The sequence below is a fragment of the Macaca fascicularis genome, chromosome 1, assembly GCF_037993035.2.
Source record: "Macaca fascicularis isolate 582-1 chromosome 1, T2T-MFA8v1.1".
NCBI lineage: Eukaryota > Metazoa > Chordata > Mammalia > Primates > Cercopithecidae > Macaca > Macaca fascicularis.
The window spans coordinates 78,701,447-78,724,766 of NC_088375.1; the positions used below are offsets into that span (position 1 = coordinate 78,701,447).

A 23,320-nucleotide genomic window follows, 5' to 3' on the forward strand; every position below is an offset into this window, starting at 1 on the left:
CCATCTTCCTTTCAAAGCTGAACGTACTGACTATCAAGCTTCAGTTTGTAATCTGGTGCTTTGAACCTTGGTCATGTGACTGGATTTTCATAGTCACTCAGGCACTTTGACTTCCTAGCCATGGTTCTTCTTCCACTATGTATATGCTTAATATCCATTCAAACTGCTGAGTTTAAGTGGCCTTTCTGCCTCAGTGTCCAGAGTAGCTAGTATTATAAGCATGCACTACCATGCCTGACTCGTTCTCTCTTTTGTTTTGTCTTAATTTTTTGTAGAAACAGGGTCTCATTATGTTGCCCAGGCTGGTCTTGAACTCCTGGGCTCAAGTGATCCTCCTGCCTCAGTTGCCTAAAGCACTAGGATTATAGGTGTGTGCCACTGAGCCTGGCCTAAGGAGACCTTTGATTAATGTTTGACCTGCATCAAACTAGGATGTAAGTGAGAAATAAACTTTTATTTTGTTAGAGCATTGAGATGTTGAGGTTGTTACAATACTTTAGCTTAGCCTGAGTCATGAGATTTTTTATATGAGTTGAAGGTTGACTGTCCTCACAGCCTGATAATCTGATGTGCTCATCTCCTCAGGAAAGACAAACTGCTGCATGACCCTAATGAACACTTCCATTGGCTGCTGGGTACTCACCTTCCTGAAGAAGGCCTGGTTGGGCAAGGCAATATTTGGGCTTTAGGCTTCTTTTTTTCTCTGGTTTCTTGGTTTATATTTTAATTGACAGAATTTTCTTTATCTATATCAGTGCCTCTAGGCAGACAATGATGTCTTATTCACTAGAAAGAGAGATTCTACCTAAGCAGAAGTTGCCAAAATATGACAAACTAGGGAAAAAAGTTATGACTCGGGAAGGCATGGTTAAAGGGTAATTTTCTTAATTTACAAAAGGATCTTATAAATTAACCAAAAAAATAGATAAGGTGATTCAAATCAGAAGGGAAAAAAAATATGCAAACAGCCAATTAGACTAATGAATCCTCAATCTTTGATATGGTTTGGATCTGTGTCCCCACCCAAATCTCATGTTCAATTGTAACCCTCAGTGTTGGAGTTGAGGCCTGGTGGGAGGTGATTGGATCATGGGGGTGGTTTCTCATGGTTTAATACCATTCCCCTTGGTGCTGTCATCCTGAGAGTGAGTTCTCGTGAGATCTGGCTGTTTAAAAGCATGTGGAACCTCTCCCTCTCTCTGGGTCCTGCTCCTACCATGTAAGACATCCACTGCTGCTTTGCCTTCCACCATGAGTAAAAGCTCCCTGAGGTCTCCCAGAAGCAGATGCCGCCATTCTTCCTATACAACCTGCAGAACCATGAGCCAATTAAACCTTTTTTCTTTATAAATGACCCAGTTTCGAGTATTTCATTATAGCAGTACGAGAATGGACTAATACAGCCTCTCATCACCCCTCACTAATTCTACAAATGAAGATGCTGGGCTGCAAATGCACACATTATTGATAAGGAATTTCCCTGCTCCCTTGAAGGCACCCCCAATCCCAGCATTGGTGAATCTTCAAACAGGGCAGGCTATGATAGGTAATGGCTGGTGAAGACAGCAAAGACTCGGCAGCACTCACCATGGCAAAGTTCCTCACTTGCTATCTATCCCCATCATTTTGCGCATGAGGAGGTGGAAGCATGGAAAGGTCAAGTTACCCATCTATCTAGGTAACTATTTCCTCTTCGATGTCCCATAGATACCTCCCACTCACTGTCTACAACAGGCTCGTCATCTTTTTTCCCAGACTATCTTTTTCTCTTGAATTCTTAATCTCTGAGAACGGTATCCCCACCCCACCCCAGACTTTTATGCCACAGAGCTGGGAGACCCTGTGGGCTCTTCCTCTCTCTCTGGCTCTGTGCTCTGTCATCACTATCTCTTGTTAATTCTGTCCCCTGACCATCTCTCCTAACCACATGTCTATCTCCAGCTCCACTGTTATTTTTCCTTGATTTGGAATTACATCAGCCTGAACTAGGGCATTTGCAATTCATCTTACCATCTGTGGTGTTATTCTTTCTCAGAGCAGCCAGAGTGGCTTTCCTAGCACCCAAGTCTTACCATGCCAGACTGCTGTTCAGAATTCTGAGGTGTCTCCACATTAATTAGAGATAAGATGCATGTTGATCTGACTTCTGCCCACCTGTCCTGCCTCAGCTTCCGCCACCTGCTGCATGTACAGGTACATCCTAATACAGCTGGATTGCTGGTGGTTGCCCAAACATGCCACACTGTCTTGTTCCTTCCATTTTTTTTTAGGCTATTGCACATGCTGCTCCTTTTACCCAGAATCCTCTCCTCTACCCATCTCCAAGCCCCTCCTCATGTTCAAGTCTCAGCTCCAAAGCTCTCTGCTCTGAAAACAGCACTGTCCTGAGATTCAGCTGCTCTTTTGCTTCCACTTCCTCTGTATCTTGACCTTGCTTCTCTTCTGCCATTATCCTCTAGACTTGCAGGGGGAGGTGTCAGTCTTCCAGGGAGTCAGTGAACTGGATGGAGGGGCAGCTTCTTCTAAACTTTAAATCTCCAGTGCCAATCTAGGACAAAGCCTGGTGAATGATCAATACCTATGTGGTGAAAGAAACAGACGATTAATCAATAAGACATTTTTCCTGTCTGGGAGCTCACATACAGCGAGACGATGGCTTTGTAAGCCCCTCACTCTGACAGTAGGCTTGTGGGCAGCGAGGGCTCTGACCCTCCTCAGGAGTTGGGAGAGGCAAAGGGGGTCAGCTCCAAGTGTACACACATCACATTCACCACACCTTGCTTAAAAAACAAATCTGTAAGTCTCAGCTGCCAAGCGTGATGTAAATATATGGGGATTGAGGGACTAATTCTGCTGGCCTGAGGCTTTTCCCTGGGTGGGGAGAGATTCAGGCCCTTTTTGTCTTTCATTTTTCACAAGGAACAGCCAAAGGGAGCCTGGCTCCTCTGGTTCTCCATCCCTCCCAGAGTCTCTTCCCACGCTCCAGAGGGCACCCCTTTCCCAGGGGGTGGCCAGCCCAGATTTGGTAGGTGGCCCACTGGTTGGCCTCCTTAAACTTTCCTAGAACTGTGCCACAGTTTAAGGGACAAACTTTTGAAAAACAAAAACAACCACAAAAAACTTGAAAGACTTCAAACCTTTATTTGTCTAAGAAAATCCACTGTTAACCCAACAGCTTGCTTGAATGGAGTTATTAAAGATCAACAAAAGCTGGACATTAGTGAAAGCATGAAAACAGATTTGACTCAGTAACTACTTACAGTAGGAGAAAAAGCTGCTCATTCTCATTTGGCAGAGGAGACTGGGCGTTTTAAAGGGTGAAGGAGAGAGTAGGGAGGGGGAAGCTAGCAGGGGCTCAAGTGAAAAATCACGAAGGGGTGGTCAGTATCAATGACCGGGCAGCTGTGCCTGGAGCTGGCAGTTATGAAGCTGGGATTGTACCATCCCACAGAGACTGGGGGACAGAGGCCTATCCTCCCCATGATTGCATTTCAAAGCAATGGCTTTCAGCTCCTTGAGAAAGACACTTCTGAGGTGTAGGCGATACATACACATCTCAAAACAACAGAGAAAGGAATACCCTAAAAAAGGGAGGTCAGAGGCCTTACCATCGGGTGTTGGCTAGAATAAACGGAAAATTCTCCTGGCTGCCTTGAGCTTTCTCGGGAAGACATTTTCCTGGGGTCGAGGTTAGAGGGCAGTGGAGAGTGGAGGACTTTGAGTCATACTCCTATAAGCCACGCTAGAGTTCCTCGTCTTTGAGTGCAGAGGTTTAGACTGTCTTTGTGTGCAGAAAGTCCTGCAGTTCTCACAGAGACCTGCCAGAAAAAGTGGTTCCCAAATGTTTGTAAATCCTCCGTTCTGCAACCCGCCTTCACGTTCTGCGGTGATCTTGTCGTGCGAGAAAACGCGCCATATTAGCAGAGAAGGGGGTGGCAGAGTGCTGGCGCTAAAGGTCACGCTGCACGGGTAACTGTCGCGGTGTAGGGGCGGGGAAGAGGGAGGAGACACTGACCACCCCGGAGCTCGCTGGCTTTGGACGTCGTCGTTCCCACAGCGCCCAGGGTACCCCAGTGGCTCTCTTCGTGTCTTCCCCCATTACCACGCAGGCTTTGTCACCGCATTAAGGCATTCCCGCTCTCCGCGGAACCGCTCTGCCATCTCGGCGGTGAAAGGGTGAGAGGGCCAGTGTTTGGGTCAACTTTGACTCCTCCCACACGCCCGGATCCTTAAGGGCCTCCTCGTTCCCCCGGATCGTTAAGGGCCTCCTCATCCTCCAGGGCTCCGGTCGCTGCGGGGTCTGTGCGCAGGTCCGCGACCGCCCTCGTTCTGCCATGGGCGCCTCCAGTTCCTCCGCGCTGGCCCGCCTCGGCCTCCCAGCCCAGGCCCGGCCCAGGTGGCTCGGGGTCGCGGTGCTGGGACTGGCCGCGGTGGCGCTGGGGGCTGTCGCCTGGCGCCGAGCATGGCCCAGGCGGCGCCGGCGGCTGCAGCAGGTGGGCACCGTGGCGAAGCTCTGGATCTATCCGGTGAAATCCTGCAAGGGGGTGCCGGTGAGCGAGGCGGAGTGCACGGCCATGGGGCTGCGCAGTGGCAACCTGCGGGACAGGTACGGCCGAGCGCGGGCGCGGGGCAGCGCGGAGCCTGCCTGGGATGAGGAGGGAGGGGGAGGCAGGTGGGACCCGGCCTATCTGGGAAGGACTATAAAGGTTTGCCGCCTGAGTTTCTGGGCTGACTGTTGAGTCGTTGGTCGTTTAGCTGGGAGAGCCAAGTTCATGTCAGATTTATTTTTGGTGAAGTATGTAGGGGCAATCCCTTGCCCTTCCCTAGACGAGAGAGTCCTCCTCTGTAACAGGAGGGAGTCTGACCTGTATCTCCAAGCCTCCTTAGCTCTAAAGTTTGTGATTCTATCTTATTATACCAAAGTAGAAAAATAAAGCTATTGGCACTAAAAAGCAGCAAGAAGGAAACCAAATGTTGTTCAAGGGCATTGGCTTAGGCGTCGCTGGGCCTTGTTCCTCACATTTCTCCAATCCTGGGGGTGCCAGGGGGGCCTGATACACTTTGACTAAGGATGAGCAAGTGGCATGGGGACTCTGGGGCAGGGGTCCCTTACTTGCCATTAAGGGAATAGTGTCCCCCCTTCTCCCATAGGCAGAATTGTTCACAGCCTGGAACTTTGAGACTTTTGGGTCTGACACATAGACATTTCATACTTAGGATTAAGATGCCTTCTTCTTCTTCTTCTTCTTCTTTTTTTTTTTTTTTTTTTTTTAGACAGAATCTCACTTTGTGGCTCAGGCTGGAGTTCAGTCGCGCTATCTCAGCTCACTGCAACCTCCACCTCCCAGGTTCAGGCAATTCTCCTGCCTCTGCCTCCCAGGTAGCTGGGATTACAGGTGTACACCACCACACCTGGCTAATTTTTGTATTTTTAGTAGAAACGGGGTTTCACCATGTTGACCAGGCTGGTCTCAAACTCCTGACCTCAGGTGATCCACCTGCCTTGGCCTCCTAAAATGCTGGGATTACAGGTGTGAGCCACTGTGCCCAGCCAAGATGCCTTCTTATCTGGCTGAGATGGTTTAGCTGTGGCCTGTGTCCAAGGGGAGGGAGGTTTGCAAGTTGATCATTCAAGGATTCCTCTAGCAGAGAGCCATCTGCATCCCTGTGTTCACTCCAGCACACACAGATGCACTGTTTTCTGAAGACTGCTGCCTTCTTAAAGAAATGTGGGCTTCCATGGTATTGGAAAACTTCAGTGAGTCTTAGAGAAGTGTTGTGTACACAGACCATATGAATCATGGGAGGATTTTCATTCTCCCACCGCCACCCCAAATTTCTTATCCTGGAGAGCTTTTTCAACTACAATTTCTTGAGATTCCCATCCCAGGACTACTGAAGCAGAATCACCAAGAGTGGGGCCAACTCGTGTAGAATGTTTAAATCTCCCCCTGGTGATTTTGATGCTATAATTAAAGGGTTTTATCTGAGACCATGAAGAAGAGGATGTTTAGAGTTTATTTAAATATGAAGGATAAGAAAAGTCTTCCTATTGCTGGAGAGACTTCAGGCTCTGTGGGATTGGACACCTTCCAAAAAACTGGGAGAACCAAGTTCTCACGATGCATGTCCGGAGAAAATCAGTGTTGCAGACTAGGTTGCACTACTTCCTTCCTCACTTGAAGGATTGGTTTCACAGACAGTTTCCAGTTCTAATCTGCGTTTCCTCTGATCACCTGAAAAACTGTTTCTTTCCCACTTCTCTTTGTCACTGCTTTGCCCTGACTACTGCAACCATGGAAAGAAAATATGTGTCCTTTGCCTGTGCTTTTTGCTCCCATTGGCATCCTAACATAAATACAACTATATTACCGTTCCCTTGTTTTAAACAATAAACGCTTAGGATGGGGTGGGGTGATGTGAAGCCTGGGGTGGAGAGAAAGGCAATGAAATTAATGTTAATTCAGTGGTAAAATGCAGCAGACACTGAGCTAAATCCTGTCGCATAGATTAGCATATTTAAGCCTCATAACAATCTTGTGGGCTTGGTATAATTATCACTATGCAAATAAGGAAACAGTATCAGAAAGAATGAGTATCTCATCCAAGTCCAGAAAATCAGTGTATGCTGTGGGGATTTGAACTCAGATCTGTGTGAGTACAGTACTTACGCTGTTTGTATGAAACCAGTGCATGATATAAAAGTATAAGGATTGCACTGAGGATCAGGAGACTTGGGACGAACGTTTACAAAGTTTTCTTATTTGCAAAAGAATGAGGTTGAACTTCATGGTCTCTAAAGCCCCATTTTAACTACGTTTTATTTATCAAAGGTTAATTAACAATTTGAAAGCAGGCTTGCTGGAGAGAACTCTGTTCAATGACTGCTCTTCTCTCCACCTGATAATTTAATAACACTACTACAAATGTTCCTAGAATTCAGGGAAAGGCCTCATTTAATGAATTCCATTCTGAACCTGTGTCTTTGGAACTAACTGTTTGAAGGAGCTGGGATTTTCCTCTGGAAGTGCTCTGGGTCTCAAATTTCTGAAGGTATTTTATTCAAAGCTCTTAGTATACTTGTGAACACTTGGCTTGAGCACGCTAAGCATTGAGTGGTTAAAGTCCACCTAGCAGAATGCTGGCATTGGCTGCCTGGTGCAGTTGCTGGGAGGGCGTGCTTGTTCTCCCTTACCTTGGAAATCTCTGCTGTCCTTAGCAGCCATATGTGAGTTGATCAGTTTTTTCTGTCCAAACCCTTACTGAAGCCAGCTTTTTATTTCTTCTGCGCAAATGATTAACTGTTGGAGAAAGGAATCCCTTGAGGTTATTATCCAAGATGTTGTTCCCTGCCCAATTCCTGCTGTCTTTCTCGTCCCATACTCAGTGGTAGGCTTCCTGCTTTCCCTCACTTTTCAGTCCTTCCTGCTCCCCAGGCCAGTTTGTAATTGAGAAATGAGATTTTTTTCCATTGTTTTGGGCTCCACTTACTCGTTGCTGTTGATCAGGGCACTGTAGCTCTTTTGGGGAATTGGGGCTCCAGGCTTCTACACTGATCCATGTTTTACCTGTAAATTCAAGGCACCAGCTTTTATGTTGCAGACTAGGTTGGAGTAACTTGGTCATGATGAAATCCATACTCCAGACTTAACTCTTCTTTCAGATCTGGCAGAATAGAACTAGTTATTCTTTCACTGGGCATCATTTTGTGCACAAGAGGTGAAAAATAATATTGCCCAGGTTGACAGGGAAATGAGATGGTTGGGGTATGTTACAAATGGCAACCTTTTAACCTATGATTACTGTCATTATCCCGACCCAAAATTGGACTCCCGGCAAGTTGCCACTTGCTTTTTCAGTGACAGTGATGAGTGGGAAACCTCTAGCGACTACTTCCCACTGTTAACCCCAGCAGTTAATGCCTGTGTTATTATACAATAGGCTGGAGCCACGGGCCAGGCTGTGAGCCACAGTGAAGGGCAACATTAGTAAGGGATGAATGGGAGATGAGAAGATTCAGCCCATGGAGAAATAATGTCAGAAATAACATGCAAACAGATTTGCCACTCCTGTTTGAACATGGCTCTGGTTGTGTGCAGATCTCAAAGGGAGTCTTGTCTGGGGATGGGGCATGTTGGAAGTTAAGGGTGAAGGCTTTGGTGAGGTTAACCAAAGAACTGTGCACCAAGGGACAAGGCTGGAGATAGGGAATAGGGCCCAGCCCTATTAGGCATCTAAATCAGAGGATGCCTGCCTATTTCATTGTAGCCCCGTTCTCTGGGCAGACATCCTCTGATTTACAGAACCCAGCCCCAGGCTGAGTGAACCAGAGAACTGTGGGATCTAAAGACATCTTTGACCAGGCAGGATAGCTCGCATCTGTAATCTCAGCACTTTGGGAGGCCAAGGAGGGAGGATTAATTGAGCCAGGAGTTCTAGACCAGCCAGGAGGTCCAGACCACAGTGGGACCCCATCTCTACAAAAAATAAAAAAATCAGTTGGGCGTGGTGATGTTTGCCTGTAGTCCCAGCTACTCAGGAGACTGAGGCAGGAGGATCGCTTGAACCCAGCAGTTCAAGGCTGCCATGAGCTAAGATCATGCCTTTGCACTCTAGAGCCTGGGTGATAGAGTGAGACCCTGTCTCCTCTCTCGAAATCAATTAAATATCAATATATATATGAATAAATAATACACATATGCATTTATACACTTAGAAAGGAAAAGGTGGTCTCCTCAGAGGGGTGGGGACTTGCTGCTACCCAGTGTCGCCAGCCTTTTGGAAGGGGGTAGCCAAGACAGTTACGGGAATGCCTTTACACTGCCACGCGATCGTCATGCCAGCTAGCAGGGCACAGGCTGCCAGCCATTGTCTTCCGGTATGGTTGCAGGGAAGGGACAGTTTAGCCAGCACCTGGAAAGGACTCTACTGATGAGGAGGTTGCGGATGCAAGACTGTCAGGGTCAGGACAGGGCAGAGACGGATCTCCCTGTGCTCTGCTACCGGATGTCCTCCTGAGGTCTCCTCAGGCTTTCCCTGATGACTCTGGTCATATTTTGGAATGTCTTCCTGGGAAGAGCCATCCCTGCTTCTGGAAGGGGCTGTGCTTTTTATCCTCCTCACATTTGAAAGGCTCTGGCTTTCAGGCACTTTTTACTCACCAGTGCCCACATTTTCCCCACCTGCTTGTTTGCAGATTCTATCTTCTTTCTAAAATAGTGATACTGGGCTGGGCACAGTGGCTCACACCTGTAAACCCAGTACTTTGGGGGGCCAAGGCGGCAGATCACTTGAGGCCAGGAGTTTGAGACCAGCCCAGTCAACATAGCGAAACCCCCTCTCTACTAAAAATACAAAAATAGCTGGGCATGGTGGTGCACGCCTGTAATCCCAGCTACCCGAGAGGCTAAGGCAAGAGAATCACATGAACCAAGGAGGCAGAGGTTGCAGTGAGCTAAGATTGTGCCACTGCACTCCAGCCCGGCTGACAGAGTGAGACTCTGTCTCAAAATAAAGAAAATGAAACAGAACAACTAAACTAAAGGAACCAAACTGTGATATTGACATTTATTTTTCCTAGGAGTGGAAGATTTTTTCTTTTTGGCAACACAGTGTTTTGTGTGGTGTAGGCCCAACCTATATGCTAGGCTGTAGGTAAAAGTCTAACAAACTGGGCCTGGCCAGCTTTCCGTCACTCTTCAGCTCATCCCTTAGAAATACAAAGTATGAAAACCAAGGCCAGCACAGTGGGATCTCTAGGAAATAAGTGGGATTCTTATCTAATGTGTACTTCTGTGAGTCTTTGTTCTCTATGTCAGAACGTGTGCATGAAAAGGAAAGGCTGTTTGGGAGGTTTCCTGATGTAGGACCCCCACATGCCACAGCAAGTTAAACAGAGCAGAGGCCGGCCTGGTTCTTCTTGGAGGCAGCAACATTGCAAGACCTTTGTCTCAGACTCCAATTCACTTGGCCAGCCTCATCTTGTTCTACAACAAAAGGCCCTGAAAGCTATTTTACTTCTCCCAGGGCCACAGAGACATATATGGCAGACCTACAGAAGCTTCTAACCAAAGCAGAGCCCCCGCACAGGCAGCAGGGTTGCCTAAGCAGTGAGGGGGAAGTGTCTGAGCCAGCCTCCTGTTGTCGTTTTTGAAACTGGAGATTGCCAAACATCAGCCAGAAGCTCTCCTAGAACTCTTTCTGCCAAATAAGCTCTTTTCGGGGTCACCAACTTTTAGACTCAAATCATTTGGCCAGACCTGGATAATTGTCTGGAAAATGATGTTAGGTCCCAAGTCGGGGCGGGTGGAGAGTTTTGAGGAAGTAGAAAGCTGGAGGGAAGCTGTTGGGAGGTGGAGGAGGATTTTCTGAGTGTGCCCTGGTTTGTTTCTCTGCAGGTTTTGGCTGGTGATTAAGGAAGATGGACACATGGTCACTGCCCGGCAGGAGCCTCGCCTGGTGCTGGTCTCCATCACTTATGAGAACAACTGCCTGATCTTCAAGGCTCCAGATATGGACCAGCTGGTTTTGCCTAGCAAGCAGCCTTCCTCAAACAAACTCCACAACTGCAGGTGTTCTGCCTGGGGGCATCTGGGGAACTGCAACAGGCTTGATTTCCCTTCAGGCTTCTCGCTGCATTCTGTCTTGCTATAGTTTCTACAGTAGAGGATGACATCAGTAAAGGAAATATTTAATAGAAGTGCAGTTTGGGTTGGGATTGGGCGCGAGTGGATGATGCAGGGTATTGTTTTAAGGGTACCTAGGATTTGTTTTAATCAGGTATGGTTAGACACGCAGACATAGAAATGACTGTCCTGAAAAAAGAAGATGTTTATACCTACAGATTCCTTAGAAATTGGAGGCACGCCAAGCCACACAAGGCCGAGTGGAGAAGCACCAGGGTGGGTCAGGAGGCAGAGGGAGCAGGGGGAACATGGGGGCAAGGGCTTTTATTGTGGTTTCCACAGGAAAGGAGAAGCAAGGCAGGGGTGGCAGGCTTAGGGCTCGCTAGTTTGAATAACTTCAGCAGGCTCTGGGACACAGGTTGTCTGGTACTTGGCTCTGGGGTTGACTAGGGCAGGGGACTAGTGGCCCGGCATGTAAGCACCAAATAAAGGAGGTGACTGGGAGTGCAGACTCTGGATGGGTTGGTATTCCTATTACAGGCACACTTGCAGGTCATCAGTCTATTATTTCTAGGAATTGGTCGGCCCTGGGAGAAGTAGTTTCTTCAGTGTCAACAAGACTCAAAGATGTCAAAGCATAAAACATGCAGAAAATTGAAAGCAAGATTCCCACAAGTATAAAGGTGGTACAATGTGCTCATCTTTAGGGCTTTTCTCCTTTTGTTCAAATCTTCATTCAGAATTGTCAACTCTCCAACCAGGCAGACAAGGGAGTTAGTGGAGACTTAACAGCTGTATCTCAGGGCTGGGTGAGAAGGATGCTGGAGTTTCCAGAGCTTTTCAAATGGACTCTGCAGCCTCTGAAGTGTGTGGTTGAGATGAAGGCACATTCCTTGGGTGTAAGGGATTTCCACTTCTGGCCAAAGGCATACCTCAGGCCTTGGCTTCCTTTTGGCCTGTGGGACTTCTGTTGGGTTGTCAAGTTCCATGGTTTGCTGGGGTCTTGTCCTTCCTCATTAAGAAGACTTAGATGCTTGTCATGAGATGATCTGGATCCCTTGTCACCAACTGAGCTTTTTAAGTGTATGGAAGTTGGTTTTGTCCAAGGTCCTAGGGCTCAGCGGAGAGCCTCGGATCACTCCCTGAACTCTCATCTTATGTTTTTTCAAGCAAAGTGTCTAAGCTGAAATCCACCACTCATGGTTCCCAATTTTCAAAAGTCTGAAGCAATAATTCACTGAATTCAGCACTTCAGGTAATTATCTTAGCAAGCCCGTGAGGGGGGTCCTTAATTCCACTTTACAAACGAGGAAACCAAGCCTTAGATCACTGCCATGAAAATACAGAGCTGGGGTTTGAACCCACTTGCCTCCTAAGGCTTTTGCCTTTAACGTGTATGTGTAATGAGAAGAAATGCTTTTCCATAAATGACAGGTTTTGAGCCCATTAATTTTTTGAAGAGGAAGAGTGTAGCCATCTCGACTTAATGGGAAGACATGTGAAGGCAATGGGTAAATACGTGGCTGACATGTGTCACATGAGTAATATAGGTGTTGCTCTGTAGACTCACTATGTCGCCGACAGTGAGCAAGCTTTTCCCCCAAGTCTCTTTACCAGCTAAATAGGCCGAAATCTAGAGACACGCACACCTTCCTGGATGGAAAGAGGGAAAGAGCAAGACCTTGTAGGTGAGTTGCCTGGGTCTGAAAAAGACACCAATTGCAGCCTGTTCTTTTTTATTTATTTATTTTTTGGGACGGAGTTTTGCTCTTGTTGCCAAGGCTGGAGTGCAATGGCACGATCTTGGCTCACTGCAATCTCCATCTCCCAGGTTCAAATGATTCTCCTGCCCCAGCCTCCTCAGTAGCTGGGATTAGAGGCATATGCCACCACACCCGGCCAATTTTTTTTTTTTTTTTTTTTAGTAGAGATGGGGTTTCACCATGTTGGCCAGGCTGCCTTTCGAACTCCTGACCTCAGGTGATCCACCCGCCTTGGCCTCCCAAACTGCTGGGATTACAGGCATGAGCCACCATGCCCGGCCTGCAGCCTTTTCTTATGTCATTCTGTTCCATGCATCAATTGTAGATCTGGATGAGGTGGGAATAGAGAGCCTGGAACCCTGGCAGTTAGGTGAAAATGATTGAGAGCTGTGCATGTGGATTGACACAGAGGTGTAATCAGTGTACTGCCCTCTCTAGCTGGTTAGACATGCTGTAACTAGTTCAGCCTATATTTATAAGCTATTTGTAATGGATTGGTTGCCAAGGGAACTGCTAAAAACTGAAGAAATAACATAGATAGTGTGCTTAGTTAGTGCCACCTGCTATGACAAAATACCATAGTCTGGGTGGCTTAAACAACAGACATTAATTTCTCATAGTTTGGGAAGATGGGAAGTCCAAGGTCGAGGTGCTGGTAGATCGGTGAGGTAGCTTTTCAGGGTTGTAGATGGCCACTTCTCGTTATGTCCTCACATGACCTTTCCTGGTGCCTGCATGAAGAGAGAGAGCATTCTTGTGTTTCTTCCTCTTCTTATAAGGGTACAAATCCCAGCATGAGGGCTCCACCTCATCTAAACCCAATTACCTCCCATAGGCCCCACATTGGGGCTGAGGGTGTCAACGAAGGAACTTTGGGGAGACACAAACATTTGACCCCTAACAGGTGGTAAGTGACAGAGTGATTACCACAGCCAGCCCACCAGAGCTCAGAATCAAATAACATAAACTAACAACCTCAAGTTAGTAAAAAGAAAAGGAAGTCCCTTCACAGCTATTTGGACAAGGCTGAATGAAGTGTCATGAATTTTATATTATTCTACACTTATTTTATTGTATTAATTTTTTTTTGTTTTGAGACGGAGTCTTGTTCTGTCGCCCAGGCTGGAGTGAAGTGGCGCCATCTCAACTCACTGCAACATCTGCCTCCCGGGTTCAAACAATTCTCCTGTCTCAGCCTCCTGGGTAGCTGGGACTACAGGCGCCTACCACCACACAGACTAATTTTTGTATTTTTAGCAGAGACGGAGTTTCACCATGTTGGCTATGATGGTCTCGATCTCCTTACCTCGTTATCCACCCCCCTCAGCTTCCCAAAGTGCTGGGATTACAGGCGTGAGCCACTGCGTCTCGCCACTTATTTTATTTTAAACTTTCACTGTTAGTGTTTTGAATCAGCTTTCCCTGTTCACCTTGTGTGAAGTTTTTTTAGACTAATTATAGACCAGTATGGCTTCTTGATTATCACAAGGATTTATGAATAATTAGTGTCTTTTTTTTTTTTTGAAATGGAGTTTCACTCTTGTTGCCCAGGCTGGAGTGTGATGGCACAATCTCGGCTCACTGCAACCTCCAACTCCTGGGCACAAGTGATTCTCCTGCTTCAGCCTCCTGAGTAGCTGGGACTACAGGCAGGCACCACCACACCGGGATAATTTTTGTATTTTAGTAGAAGTGGGGTTTTACCATGTTAGCCAGGCTGTTCTTGAACTCCTGACCTCAAAGGATCCACCTGCCTTGGCCTCCGAAAATGCTGGGATTACAGGCGTGAGCCAGCATCCCCAGCCTGATTATTGTCTTAAAAGGTGACGCTAATGTTTCCTTTTAAGTAAGGGGAAGTAAGACATGACTTCAACCCTATATTGAATTTTTGGCTCAATTTAGAGAAAATTGATGTGAAAATATGTATGTGCGTCTGGGGGGTGTGTGTGTGTGTGTGTGTATTAAAGCACCTGCAAGAGGACCTGGTACACAGTAAGCACTTAACTAGATATTAGCTCTTAAATAGCTATTATCTTTATTGTATTAATCCACCTTATCTATAAATATTATTTTTCTTCACTTCTTTATGTCTTATTTTATCTCTTTAATAAAGTTTTATAATTTTATCTGTAATGGGATTTTACATTTAGTAAAATCCCGTGTTAGATTTAGTACTAAACATTTACTCCTTTCTTCCACTTTTACATGGCAAGTCTTAAAAACACATTTTTTGTTTGCTGTGTAAGATTGGTATTATTTATTCTTTAATTATTAGTAGAACCTGCCAGTAAAAGTATCTAGATTTTCTTTGTAAGAGTCTATTCAAATTTTTATGCCCTCTTACATAATTTTTAGTGAGTTGCTTTTGATTTGTGAGTTAAGAGATTGCTTACTCATGAAGTTTTATTGAACCCACAGAGCAAGGGTCAGTTTTTTTCTATGGAATGTTGATGATGAGACATTTTGTGTCAAAATGTAGAAGAGAATGTATTCTGCAGAAAATTCTGCAAGAATTGGAGAAGATGGCATGGCAGAGGGAACGATACCAGCCGGTGCAGGGATGGGAGACAGGGCCGGTGGAGGGATGCCTTCCATGGGGGGGGAAGGGATCCTGGTTGATCAATATTCCTTTGCCCTGTTGGCGGCTTTTCTACTTTTCAAAGTGCCACCCATAAGCTTCCCCAGGTGGGTGGATGCTGTGGGTAATACGTGTGCACTTACGTGCAAGTGCTGTGCTAAGGGGATAAGGGAAGAGCTCCATCGAGGAGCATATACTTAGGGAACTGCTGAACAGTGGGATGGAATCAGTTTTAGGGGAAAGACAGAAGGCCAGGAGAGGATCATGAGATGTCCGTAGAGCCAAGAATTAATCAGAGGTGAAACAGTGGCTTCAAGAAGGGAGTTTAGAGAGAAGGAATAGGCCCAAGCAATGTGAAAGGAGCAGCATTGAGATTTGACAGTAGATGGGAGAGGAGGTAAGAGGGTAGGGAGTCTCTACCCTCAGACCAGGATTGTGAGTGGCAAGGTATACAGGGGTTCATCTAACTGGGAGCACCTTAGGTGTCCACATTGAATTCCTTCACGTGCATTGCCTCAGGAGTCCTCACACTGGTGTGAGCCTTCCCACGGGGAGGGGCAAGCCCTTCCCATGGTAGATGAGGGTAGGGGAATCAATTTCCAGATCCTGTGAATCATATCTACAGTCGTCAAGTTCTTCTGTCTCACCATAAACCTTTCCTCTTTGTACAGAGGAAAGGCTTTTGTCTGTCCACCCCACGTCTTACTAGGGGCATTGTCCGTGGAGGGAAAATCATACAGGGTCCCAAACAATGAAAAATGCTGGTGTTGATAAAGAGGGTGATGTTAATGACAGGGTAAACTTGTTGTACAAATCAGTGGTTCCAACTCTTTGTCTTACATGAAAATGAAGAGGCCTCCAATCAAATTGTTGCTGATAAATCATGAAAAATACTTGTTGATGACAAATCGCTATGTGACATACATTGCCTAGAGGATCAAGGAATAAGTGAAATTACTATAACTCCCATTTCTGTCTCTTTATTTGTGTGAAAAATTCCTCAGGGCTTATTTAAAGGAAAGATTTAAAATTAATACTGAACCTTGTCTTATTCTAGCAATATGTGAGATTCATTCAGAGTTTTATGGATGCTCTATAGGGTTCATTAAGCATTTAATTTCCAATAAAATCTGATTTTTAATGTTCAGTAATTATCAAAATATATAGCATATCTATTTTGTTATGATATATAAATCATAATTGTAATGATAACTCAATCCTGAAAACATTTCTTCACACTTGAAAGCTTAAGAAACAAAGCAAATTTAATTGCTTCAAAAGAAATACAGTAAGTGATTGATAGCCATAAAAATATATTAGGATAAAGTTACATAAATAAAATAATATGCATATGTGTTCATGAATAAAAAGAGGAATAACACAAAAATGTTTAAATGGATAATGGTGGATATCAAACCAATATGGCCTTTAGATCTCATTACATACTTTTAAAAGCATACTGCAATCATTTTATTTTAAATGTCAATGTTTAAAATTCAGTGGAAATGATATCATTCAGAACAAATTAAACTTATGATGAAAAAGTTTACCTGTCAACTTATAGTTCTGTGAAGGGTCCATAGCTTTTTAAAACTCCTTTGGGGAATTTAAGCAAGAAAACCTTGAGGGCCACTGTGTTATGTAAAGTTATCTGTTGCCACCAAGTGACATAGGTAGATACCATATAATTTTCTCCAATTTACAACTGGAGACAGGTCAGAGAAGTTAAATGATTTGCTTATGGCCACAGAACTAGAGAATGGCCGAGTTCCAATTTGACCCAGGTCTGTTGGATTCTAAGCTCAGGGTACATCTGCCACAGGACAACCCCTCTCCTCTTGTGAAAGTGTCCTAAATCCTTGTGTTCATGGACACTGCAGCTTAGGTATCCAGAAGCTTGTTGGGAATGTAGAATCTCAGACTCCAACCCAGACTTACTGAACCAGAATCTGCATCCAAACAAGATCCTGGAGGATTTGCACATACATTAAGGTTTGGGTAGCTCTTCCCCAGAGCACATTCTACTCCTTTCTCCTGTGCTTTTGCTCAGCTTTGACCCAAGGAACACTTAACAGCCCTCTGGGCTGGTCAGGTCCCAACAGTCCAGCTGTTCATTTTTGACACCATCCCTCAGTGTATTTAAAATAAGTAAGTCACCTGGTGTTCTTTTGTGACCTTTCCAGGATATTTGGCCTTGACATTAAAGGCAGAGACTGTGGCAATGAGGCAGCTCAGTGGTTCACCAACTTCTTGAAAACAGAAGTGTATAGATTGGTTCAATTTGAGACAAACATGAAGGGAAGAACCTCAAGAAAACTTCTCCCTACTCTTGATCAGAATTACCAGGTGAGCTTACAGAGAGTTTACCTTCACTCCTACTAGTCACCCTTCTCTTTCTGACTTCCTTCACGGTCGGCAAAGAGCCTCTCTTGGGACCTCAGTTAACAAAATATGATAATGGCCTTGGTGAGTGATAATGAGGGCACAGCCTGGGCAGAGGTACCGGGGGATGGAAAAGAAGGTGGATATGAGAGATGTCTCAAAAGTGGGATCTCTAGGGTATATGGAGGATTGAATATGAGAGATATTGTGGAGCGGGGAGCCGGGGTGACTCCCAGGTAGATGGAGATGCAAGAGAAAACTGGCTGGAGAAACAAAAGTGAGAAGTTTGTTCGGGACTAAATCCAAGTTTCCTGGAATTACAGGAGCAGGCTTTGTTCTGACCTGCCCCTCACAATCTGTGAGGTGTGCTTATTTCAGGTGCTGGCAAGGTGCCTCCCCGTAAGGAAAACTGTCCCCTGAGCCAAAGACCAAAGCCTCTGATTCTGCCATGAGCTAAGGTTTAAAATACAAGGACCTCAGGGAGTTTCTCTCAGTAGCCCCTAAACTACAAGCTCCTTGAGGGCAGGGGTTTTTATCTGCTTTCTTTACTGCTGTTTCCCTACTAGAACAGTGCCTGGTAGTGCTCAGTAAATGCTTAGGGAGTGAATGGTGTTGTTGAGGAAATTATTACTGGAGTATAGCTGATTGGCAGTAGGTCCTCGCTGTTTGAGGATGATGTGGGAAGGGGTCGCTGCTGGAGTCGGAGTGGGAACCCAGGAAGAGGAAGCGTGGTGGGTGACATTGGCCCAGAGCTGGCCCTGGCTGCAGCCCTGTTCCTGTGTATGGACATGGACTGCTCCAGTTCCTGGCCACTTGCAAGCCCAAAGTCACGTCTCTCTCCTTCCTGAACACCGCGCTCCCCTCTTCTGCACTGAAGTGATTTTGCTTCTGGACATTACTTAGCTTTGCAGTTGGTCTAGGCCATTTTGTGGAGTGGGGGGGGCCTGACTATCCTGTGTTCTTGGCAAGGTGGCCTACCCAGACTGCAGCCCGCTCCTGATCATGACAGATGCCTCCCTGGTAGATCTGAATACCAGGATAGAGAAGAAAATGAAAATGGAGAATTTCAGGCCAAATATCGTGGTGACCGGCTGTGATGCTTTTGAGGAGGTAAGTGACCCACTGCTTTTGTGCATCGTGCTCAGATATGCTGCTCGCGGTGCTAAGGTAACTCTGCTGTAGCCAGAGCCAACTCAGATCCGCCAAGGTCGAGTCGTTCATTCATTGCTGCTGCCATCACTCATTGCTTGTGCCATCAACGCGCCGGCCTCGGCCTTGCGGGGGCACGTTGCTCTCACCCGTTAATGCTTGGGCCCCAAAGCAAACAGTCAAAACTTGAAATCGTAGCAAGTCTGAGGTTGGAATATGTAATCATAGCTCAGAGATAACTGAGGGAAGCAAAGATAAAGGAGAAAGATAAAGCCATTTTCCACTTCTCTATCACTCAGCAGTGCTCTCAAAGATTTGAGACCTTTAGAAGCCCCATGCCCCAAAGTGCAGACCAAGAGGACACAGGCAATCTGCCCCTGGAGACATACCATGCTGTGGCCCAAGTTCTCTCCCACGGCATGTACATGCTCTTTTATGGGGTTTGAGCCAGAAATTTCCACCCTTTTCAAGGACACACCTTTGTGGTCTTAAGGGAAAACTGCATCAGAACCCAGTAGAAACCTTGAACTCTGTACGTAATATACATATAGCTGGGTGTTGCTTTATAATAAGAAGCATTAGCCATCATATTAAGCCTGAGGGGTAAGCTAAACTTTCCAAGTAGTGGAAGTTCAGTGACAAATACCATTTATTGGGTGTTTACTGGGTGCTAGGCATTAAGCTAAATAAACATTTGAGATAAATTACTTTATTTGATCTTTACAATAACCCTGTGAAATTTGTGTTACTGTCTCCTTTTTATAAGGAAAATGAAGCTCAGAGGTGTTATACACTTTGCCTAGCAGGTAAATGGTGGCTGGCATTAGAACACAAAACTTGTAACTCCAGCATCTGTAGAGCTGGGGTGACAATTCTAATTTAGAGATCCCAAGTAGTTAACTCTGAGAGGAGAGGCTCTTAAACACCCTCTCAATTCTTTGCTCCCCTGAATGACCATACTTCCTTTTGTGTGAGTAAAATGTGCCCTTTTTTTTTTTTTTTTTTTTGAGACAGAGTCTCACTGTGTCACCCAGGTTGGAGTTGCACACTCTCGGCTTACTGTAACCTCCACCTCCCAGGTTTGTGTGGTTCTCCTGCCTCAGCCTCCAGGGTAGCTGAGACTACAGGCACATGTCACCACACTTGGCTAATTTTTGTACTTTTAGTAGAGATGGGATTTCTCCATGTTGGCCAGGCCAGTCTTGAGCTCCTGACCTCAGGTGATCCACCCGCCTCAGGCTCCCAAAGTGCTTGGATGACAGGCATAAGTCACTGTGCCCAGCCCTTGGATTTGTTGATAAACACTGTTCTTTAGGATAAACCTTTGCGCTGAGCCTAGTATAAATCATCACACATGTAGGCACTCTGTATTATCTGATAATTTGAAAAATAGCTGCCAGGCGCTGTAGGCGCTCATGCCTATAGTCCCAGCACTTTGGGCCAAGGCAGGAAGATTGCTTGAGCCTAGGAGTTTGAGACCAGCTTGGATAACATGGCAAAACCCCATCTCTACTAAAAGAATACAAAAATTAGCCACGTATGGTGGTGCGTGCCTGTAGTCCCAGCTACTTGGGAGGCTGAGGTGGGAGTATGGCTTGAGTCCGGGGTCGGAGATTGTGCCACTACACTCCGGTCTGGATGATAGAATGAGAACCTGTCTATTAAAAAAGAAAAAAGAAAAAGGGAAAGAGCAATAGCAATGTATACAGAAGTTGTCTACTTGATGATGTTGTCTTGTCATTTGTTATCTAGTTGAATTCCTCTGTGCCTTTGTTAATTTTAAAAATTCAGTAGCCGGGCGTGGTGGCTCAAGCCTGTAATCTCAGCACTTTGGGAGGCCGAGACGGGCGGATCACAAGGTCAGGAGATCGAGACCATCCTGGCTAACATGGTGAAACCCCGTCTCTACTAAAAATACAAAAAACTAGCCGGGCGAGGTGGTGGGCGCCTGTAGTCCCAGCTACTCGGGAGGCTGAGGCAGGAGAATGGCGTAAACCCGGGAGGCGGAGCTTGCAGTGAGCTGAGATCCGGCCACTGCACTCCAGCCTGGGCGACAGAGCGAGACTCTGTCTCCAAAAAAAAAAAAAAAAAAAAATTCAGTAATCTATTATGGGTCAGGCATGGTTTGTAGGAGCCCGGATACAGGCTCTTGCTCTTCAGAATGTTCCAATATGAGGGGCATGGATCTTGCTCTTCAGAATGTTCCAATATGAGGGGCACGGCCAGGAGACAATGACAGCCCAGTGTCAGAAGTGCTTTTGTGTACATACTTAGAAGCTACCAGAGATGTATAGAAGTAGAACTGCCTAACTCTGCCTGGAGAAGGGAGGCCTGGGCATGGGGAGGGGTCACGTCCAGCTCCCCGGAAGCAATGCTGTTCACCCGGTACTTGTGTGGACCGTGTGCAGGCCAGCGTCAGAGGAGGGTCTTTATGGGTAAAGGCGACAGGTGGTTGGGAGGCCTAGAAGCATGAGAGGCCATGAATAAAGGGGTGCTTGGGAGCGTTTTAGCATCACAGGAGCATGGGGGTAAAGGAGAAATGTCAGGGCGGCTGGACTGGAGCTGGCTGGAGGCCACCACACCAAAGAGTTTAGATTTTATACTGTGGATATTGAGGAGCTGGCAATGATTCTGAGCAAGGGAGTAATTATGATTTGCATTCTTCCAACAAATATCTGCTGAATGCCTGTACAGCGTGCCAGGCGCATATTATTCTGGCAACTCTCTTGAATGCTCATTGAAAGGCAGGGAAGCCTGAGACAGAAATACCAAGGCCAGGTCCAATCACTAGAGAGTCTTTTTTTTTTTTTTTCTTTTTTGAGACAAGGTCTCTGTCACCCAAACTGGAGGACAGTGGTGCGAACACGGCTCACTGCAGCCTCAAACTCCCCAGCTCAGGTGATCCTCCCACCTTAGCCTTCCAGCTTCCCAGCTAGCTGGGACTACAGGCATATGCCATCATGCCTGGCTAATTTTTGTATTTTTTTGTAGAGACAAGGTCTCCCTATGTTGCCCAGGCTGGTCTTGAACTCCTGGACTCAAGCAATCTGCCTACCTTAGCTTCCCAAAGGGCTGGGATTATAGTCATAAGCCACCTCACCTGGCTAAGAGTCTTTTTTCTAAAGTGCAGATTAGTAGGCCTTACCTGAAATCTACATGAGCATTGCGACAAGGCCTGCACCTCTGCACTGGCAGCATCATCCCAGGTGAATCTCATGTCCACAGTGTCTGGAGAAGCACGGAGTTAGGAGAGTGCAGGGACCATAGGGGTCAGAGATGATATGGGATTGGGGCTGGGAGGGCAATGGAGAATGCCAGAGAGGAAGAGGCCCCTGATATACTCAGGAGACTGGTTTCTTGATGGAAGGAACTAATGAATCTAGACTTGGTGGGACCTGAAGTTTATACAACTTGGGGGTCCCTTTAAGAAAAAAATAAAATTATTAACAAAAATATATAAAATTAACAAAAATAAAATTAGGTTCAAGGCCTTGAAAGGTTCTGTGCAAATAAGGGGCCTAAGGCTCAAGCCTCACTGGTTTCCTAGTACACCCACCTGCCCCTCCCAGTTCTAGTTTCCCACATTGTCTAGTAGGATGTACATACAATCGGATTCATTAAATGCTTGGTAAACAACAAATGAAATTCATGCTCTGTTTTAAGAACGTATGTTACTGAAGATTGGAATGGAAATAGTTCGGGGAATAGAAATTAGTCCATGAAGCAACAGTTCTTCCACAGGAATCCTGTAATTCTTCCATTATTTTCTGAGAAACTTTCTTTTAGGGAATAAAATGTTTCTTGATTTGTTTCCACTAAAGAACAGATTATTTTGGTATTAATTTTAGTTTAAGATCTTGAGCCAAGGAAATAAGAAAAAAAAGACACTCTTGTCCTTGGCTGAAGCGTTTTTGCTTTCCTGTACCTTGCCAACCTCTAATTTTTGTTCTCCTATAACTTGTCAAACTTAACCTAAGGCTAATGAAAACCTAATCCTGCTTTCTTAGGCAGAGTGGAGTCTTCTTCTTCTTCTTCTTTTTTTTAATAATAAACTGAAAATAAAAGTACAAACAAAAACAGGCCAGGCGTGGCCTAGAACTTTGGGAGGCCAAGGCGGGCAGGTTGTGTGAGAGTCCAGGAGTTTGAGACCAGCCTGGGCAACAAGGTGAAACCCCACCTTTACAAAAAAATAATTAATTAAAAGTGAGAAAAATAAACTCTTAAATGAATTTGTGCCTCCAAGTCCATTTGTCATTTTATTCCTGCACTATGATGGGCTTACAGAAATAGCAAATAAGATAGAATACTCTGATTTTTCTGAAACAGTCCTCTGGCCATGCGCATAAAAAAAATCATTCTTATTAAATGATGCTAATGTTGCTGATGTATTCTTCCTTAAATTAGGAAGCCCATTAGTTAAAGGCCTAAGGCATTAACCTGTCTACCTGGTACCTCACAAAACTGTAATTCTTTCAATGAGTAGGACTCTGTTAAATATTCATGTAAAATGATAGAACCTGTACATATTTAATATGCCAATTAATCATTAAAAATTAGCAAACCTCAACATGAAATTCAGGCCATCATTTACTGCAAAAACACAGAGTAATAGGAGAATGTATTGTGTAACATTTACTGTTTGTGGCCTAAAGTACTCTGTACTTTGTCCATGTAGCTGAGAATGTTAAGCAATTTTTGGAAGGCTGCTTCCTTGGGTCAGTGTGGTGTGCTTGAGTTCTGGGAATGCAGCACGACGAAGTTTAGAAATAATAAAATCGACCAATGCTTCCTATCTCTGTAGTTGGCCATTGTGGGGTCAGTGT

At 45.6% G+C, this 23,320-nt stretch overlaps 1 protein-coding gene and 1 long non-coding RNA gene across 3 annotated transcripts in view; one reads left to right on the top strand and one right to left on the bottom strand.

Moving 5' to 3' along the window:
- Nucleotides 1-435: 435 nt before the first annotated feature.
- LOC123574695 (uncharacterized) lies at nucleotides 436-4,652 on the bottom strand. Its single transcript, XR_006699868.3, has 2 exons — nucleotides 3,609-4,652; nucleotides 436-2,578 (listed from the first exon to the last, which is right to left on the bottom strand). It is a non-coding gene; the product is annotated as an uncharacterized lncRNA (long non-coding RNA).
- MTARC2 (mitochondrial amidoxime reducing component 2) overlaps nucleotides 4,260-23,320 on the top strand; it is a 36,233-nt gene continuing 17,172 nt past the window's right edge. The window contains exons 1-4 of one of the 2 annotated variants that reach the window (XM_045397464.2): nucleotides 4,260-4,606; nucleotides 10,398-10,571; nucleotides 17,150-17,312; nucleotides 18,318-18,458. In XM_045397464.2, the coding sequence (XP_045253399.1) occupies nucleotides 4,335-4,606; nucleotides 10,398-10,571; nucleotides 17,150-17,312; nucleotides 18,318-18,458 (750 nt within the window). In that variant the 5' untranslated portion in view covers nucleotides 4,260-4,334. The remainder of the gene's footprint in view (nucleotides 4,607-10,397; nucleotides 10,572-17,149; nucleotides 17,313-18,317; nucleotides 18,459-23,320) is intronic. The other variant, XM_074036811.1, reaches the window with a different exon arrangement.